This window comes from Frankliniella occidentalis, unplaced genomic scaffold (assembly GCF_000697945.3).
Source record: "Frankliniella occidentalis isolate FOCC.00 unplaced genomic scaffold, Focc_3.1 Scaffold338, whole genome shotgun sequence".
Taxonomy (NCBI): Eukaryota; Metazoa; Arthropoda; class Insecta; order Thysanoptera; family Thripidae; genus Frankliniella; species Frankliniella occidentalis.
In genome coordinates, this window is record NW_026267461.1 from 75,079 (window position 1) to 80,918 (window position 5,840).

At 42.3% G+C, this 5,840-nt stretch overlaps 1 protein-coding gene and 1 non-coding gene across 2 annotated transcripts; both read left to right on the plus strand.

The window, feature by feature from the left end:
* The first annotated feature begins 860 nt into the window (after window positions 1–860).
* Window positions 861–1,003, plus strand: LOC113212677 (U4 spliceosomal RNA). The gene has a single exon (XR_003303732.1). It is a non-coding gene; the product is annotated as a U4 spliceosomal RNA (small nuclear RNA).
* A 591-nt stretch (window positions 1,004–1,594) lies between these two features.
* LOC113212667 (uncharacterized protein K02A2.6-like) lies at window positions 1,595–5,593 on the plus strand. Its single transcript, XM_026431469.2, has one exon. It carries the CDS (start codon window positions 1,595–1,597, stop codon window positions 5,591–5,593), a length of 3,999 nt encoding a protein of 1,332 aa, XP_026287254.2.
* The last annotated feature ends 247 nt before the right edge of the window (window positions 5,594–5,840 follow it).

Sequence of the window (5,840 nt, forward strand, 5' to 3'; positions counted from 1 at the left end):
CTGCTCCTTCCTTACAGCATTGATCATGGTCCAGCTCGATTACTGAGTACGAATGCTGCTGACAGGAGGAGGGCTGACCATGGCCCACTGAATTTTGCTCGTGGTTTCCAAGTAAGTACCTTTAACATCGAGAGTGGACTGAGTACTTATTATATAATTTGCCGTATTTATTAAACTCTGACTTCACATTTTCTCCCTGTTCTAAACAATGCTTTTGCTTTTCCAGGCTTTAGCTCCGTGCCCCAATGCCCCGGCTGACAGGAGAAGGGTTGATGACGCCGGCCCACTGAGTTTCACTCAAGCTTTTCCAGTGGGTGCAGACCACTCCAATTTTGAAGCACAGGCGAGTTTACTTATCATACAATTTGGCATTGTTGAACTTTGACTAAACATTATCTCCCTGTTCTGAACAATGCTTTTGTTTTTTAGGCTTTAGCTCCTTGCCTCAATGCTCCAGCTGACAGGAGAAGGGTTGATGACCGCCCACTGAATTTCACTCAAGCTTTTCCAGTGGGTGCAGACCACTCCAATTTTGAAGCACGAGTCAGTTTACTTATCATACAATTTGGCATAAGTTGAACTTTGGCCAAACATTTTCTCCCTATTCTGAACAATGCTTGTGTTTTTAAGGCTGCAGCCACTGCTTCAAGACATAACTTGTAGGGAATTTCCACTGCAAACCCGACTGTTCCCACTCACAACAGGGGAAGGGTTGATGACCGCCCACTGAATTTCACTCAAACTTTTCCAGTGGGTGCAGACCACTCAAATTCTGAAGCACGAGTGAGTTTACTTATCATACAATTAGGCATGTGTTGAACATTGAACAGCGGAGAGGGGCGTCAGGTTGGCAATCCCTCAACTTTGCGCAGTGGCGATTTCGTAACCGATGAGGTCTAACCGAGGTGCGATTATTGCTAGTTGAAAACTTTTACCAATACCCCGCCTGGGAGACTTGAAACACAGGCCGCCACGGCAATTTTTGAAAGCCCCCGCCCCGGGGCCTGGCAATTGACCAAGCGTGACAACAGTGCGTCCCGTCATGTGGCACTCCTCTCGACCACGACTGGTTGCAGGTGCATGCAGTGCACATCGGGGGCACGAGGGCAAGGCCCAGGCAACTGGGGATACTGTTTCCGGTGGCTTAGAGCTTGCGTACCCGATTGCCGCCAACATTACACATGGAAACTTTGAACCACAATACACATGTCCGACACAACATACAGTCACTTGAGAGCATTATTTTTAATTTTAAACACATCAAAATGTGAAACTTGGTTGTAAAATAAATCCAGAGCTCTGTAGTTTGTGCAGGGCTACCAACAATTATAATCTCTGCCTTGTAGCAAACAGCAAGTTTACCTGTTAGACAAATGAGCATGAATAAATCAGTCTTCAGTGGAATCTCTTTATGGTCACTTATCGTCCTCACTCCCCTCGAACAGAATAAGTCACACATGGCGCAGTCGTAGTTTTTATCAAGTTTTAAGAAGAGAATCTTGAACTAATTTTAAAGAAGAACCTGAGTGAGTGACATTTCGATAGTGATCAAGCAAGACTAAATCTAGTCTGGGCAACGGCATTCATCTCCATCATGCCGGCAACACACGTGTATGGAATGATGCACAATGTGCCTCCTACTTTATCATTTACTGGAAATGTAGCGAAGAATTATCGGGACTGGAAGAAGATCTTCGATAACTACATGAGAGCAACGAAGCAGATAAATGATAAGGATGAAGATAAAATCGCAACCCTCCTGAACGTGGCGGGAAACGAAGCAATCCTGAAACAAGAAAAGATACTGAAAGGTCTTAGTGAAGAAGATCAGAAGGACTACGGGAAGGTCGTCGGCGCATTGAAGAAGTATTGTGATTCCTTGTACGAATACAATGAAACGTATGAGCGATTCATTTTCAGCCGGCGTGATCAACAAGAAGGAGAGTCCTTTGACAGCTTCTACCAGGCCATTCAAGAACTTGTGGTAAGCTGCAATTATCCAGATCAGTCAAAACAGCTTCGTGATCGCATCGTTCAAGGAACAAGGGACAAGAGCTTGCAAGAATCACTCCTACGCATCAAAAACCTCACGGAGGACGTGGCAGCACAACAGGCAAGATCAGCTGAGACATCAAGAAACCAAGTGCTGGCCATGGCCAGGTGCAGTGCGGGTGAGTCCTTGTCAAACGAAGCTACAGTTGACTCTATGAAGACGAAGAATCAAAGAGGATGGAACAATCCTAAGCAGAAGACAAACCCTAGAGCAAATCCAAATCCAAACCCACAACCGAAGATGACACCAAACCCCACAGATGAGCAACCACGAGGGAAGTTCCGCTGTATCAAGTGTGATACTCACCACCCTAAGTTCAAGTGTCCTGCTTATGGACAAACCTGTGGAAACTGTGGACGACTAAATCATCTCACCAAATGCTGTAGAGTTGAGATCAAGCAAGTGGCGGAATTGAAGACAAATGAATCTGACGAAGATATAGTCGTGTTACATCACCTGAAATCACTTGATACAGCAACCGAATGGAGAGAGCTTATCAAAATTGGAAATAAACAAATAGTTTTGAAGCTGGATCCAGGAAGTGATGTCAACACTCTTACTTGGGATTTTGTGAAAACCCTCAAAGAAAAGGAAAACATGAGGCCTTGCAAAACTCTCATAGCACCTTATGGCACTTCATCTCCACCAATTAAAGCAGCGGGCAAATTACTAGTGAATGTTGAAGTTCGAGGTAAGCAGTACATGTTAGACTTCCTCGTTGTGGATGATGATGTGACTCCTGTGCTTAGTAAAACAGATTGCGAGCGCATGGGGCTAGTCATTCGAGTACATGAAGTGAAAACAACAACACCTCAAACGAAAGAAGAGTTTGTTAACAGTCACAAGGACTCATTCCAAGGGACTGGAAAATTTCCAGGAAAATTGAAGATTGTATTGCAAGAGGGATGCAAGCCAAAACGGTCCATCCCACACAGAATTCCGAGTGCCATCAAGGATAAATTAAAGGAAGCCCTGGATGATCAAGAAGCACGAGGAATAATTCGCAAGGTTCAAGAAATCACTCCTGCAACAGTCATAAACAACCTTGTGATCACTGAGAAGCCTGACAAGTCTCTTCGTATTTGTTTGGACCCAAGTGAGTTAAATAAAGTCATTCTCTCAAGACCTCATCAAGTACCCACTACCCTAGAAATTCAAGAAAAATTATCTGGCATGAAAGTATTCTCAGTCCTTGACCTAAAAGAAGGATTCTACCACTGTGAATTAGATGAAGAATCACAGATGCTTTGTTGTTTTGTAACCCCATGGGGAATTTATTGCTTTCAAAGGCTACCCTTTGGACTGACATCAGCGCCTGAAGAATTTCAAGCCATTAATGAAGCGATTTTTGGAGACATTGAAGGAGTTGTGGTGTACATTGACGACATCTGTTGTGCTGGAAAAAATCAAGCGCAACATGACAAGTCATTAAATGAGATTATGAAGAGAGCAAAGGAAAACAACATCAGATTCAAAGAAGAAAAATTCCAATACAGTCAGAATAAAATCAAGTATGTAGGTCAAATTTTTTCAAGTGAGGGTGTGGAACCTGATCCTGAACGTATTGAAGCCTTAATAAACATGCCAACTCCTCAATCTAAGGAAAATTTGGAAACAGCTTTAGGCATGTTCAACTATGTACGTCAATACATTCCAAATATGTCAGAATTTGAATCAACACTGCGTGAACTTACCAAGAAGGACAGACAGTGGGTGTGGCTCCCAGACCATGAAACAGCATTTGAGAATTTAAAACAGAAGCTAGCTGAGGTCACTACCCTCCATCATTTCGATCCAAAGAAAACCTTGGAACTCCAGTGTGATGCAAGTAAGGTAGGCGTTGGAGCTTGTCTAATGCAAGAGAAGAAACCAATCGCTTGGGCATCAAGATCCATGAACTCAGCTGAAAGAAATTATAGCCAGTCGGAGAAAGAGATGTTGAGTATCACTTTTGGATTCAAGAAATTCCACAATCTAGTTTACGGAAGAAAAGTAAAGGTCTTCACGGATCATAAGAGTCTGGTACCTATTATGAACAAGAATATTTCAAGCATTGGGTCGGACAGGCTCAAACGACTTCGTCTCAAGATTCTGAAGTATAAGTTTGAAATAGAATACCTCCCCGGCACTTCAATGCATATGGCAGATCATCTCTCAAGAAATTTTTTGCCTGAAACAGAAGTGGAAGATCCGGAGATGGTAGAAGTGGTACACTCACTCACCAGGAAGCTGCCAGTGAGTAAATCATATTTAGACAAGTTACTTGCTGCGACAGAAAATGACCTGGTAATCAAACAAGTGATCAAATATGTCATGGAGGGCTGGCCGAAGCAAATATCTAAAGTACCTCAAGAAGTGAAACCTTTTTGGCAGCACCAACATGATCTGTATGTCTTACAAGGTGTACTGATGAAAGATCACTGCATTGTCATCCCGAAGAATCTCCAGAAAGAAACTGTGAATCAACTCCATGAAGGCCATGCACCCAGTGAGAAGACTATTAAGAGAGCCAAGATGTCAGTTTACTGGCCTAACTTCGTGAGAGATATCACTAACTTTGTGGACAGTTGCACGGTCTGTGGAAAATTTAAACCAAGGAAGACACCAGTCGAGTTATTACAGCATGAAATTCCAGACCTACCCTGGGCCAAGCTAGGCGCAGACTTACTGTCGTTTGGAGGGAAGAAATATCTAATTGTCATGGATTATTTCAGCAAGTGGTTGGAAATTATTCCAGTCAAAAGCCTATCAGCTGCAGCCGTAATTGAAGCCTTAAAAAGTATTTTCTTCATCCATGGTGATCCACAGAGCATTGTATGCGACAACAATCCATTTAACAGTAATGAATTCCAGTTATTTGCAAAGGATAAATTTGATCTCATCTTCTCAAGTCCTACTTATGCACAGAGTAATGGATTAGCCGAATGTGCAGTGGGAATTGCCAAGAAGATTATGCGCAAGAGTCATGAGTCCAAGGAAGATTACCGAATATTGCTGAGAGAGCAAAATTCAAACCCTCTCTCTGGAATGGAACATTCGCCAGCGCAAATCCTGTACAGCAGACAAATTAAGACAAACATACCAACATCAAGGAAAACTTTGGAACCCAAACTGGTGCAGAAGGAAGCTCACAAGAAAATGATTGAGAACCAGCAAGTCAGGAAGACAAGCCATGACAAGAGGGTTGGTCGAAAACCACAGATTTTCAAGTCAGGTCAAAGTGTCAATATTAGGAACAGACATGAGACAACTTGGACTCCTGGAACCGTGATTGGGCAACATCAAAATCCCAGATCGTATCTTGTCAAGAATAGCAGAGGAAACATCGTCAGAAGAAATGAGAGACATCTTTCGAATGCCCCCTCGAAGCTAGAATATCAGTCTGATTACTCGGACATTTCATCAGTGGTGGTACCGCAAGATCAACCTAAATTCGACGTTGTCAACCCCATGCCGGTCATTCAAGAAACACCACATTGTGAGGTTGTGACGGAGTTTGCCCTGATTGTACCTGATTACTTCTACCAAATGCAGCAATGATGTGATAATTTTACTAGTTTGCAACTAACCTATTTTGCAATTATCTGTGATATTTTGTGATGTTAATCATGTTAAAATAATTTATTTCTTCTAGCAAATCAACACACAATGTGATTAATTTTTATTTTTTACTTAGCAATGTTAAATACAAATATAAATACAAATTTATGTTAAACTTGCTCAAACAAAACTTCTGCTATCAACCACCTGTAAATAAAACAAAAACAAAAAATCTAAAAGGGGGGGA

Bases quoted from the DNA above. Each gene is read 5' to 3' on its own strand.
- LOC113212667 (XM_026431469.2), top strand. From the start codon at position 1,595: ATGCCGGCAACACACGTGTATGGAATGATGCACAATGTGCCTCCTACT.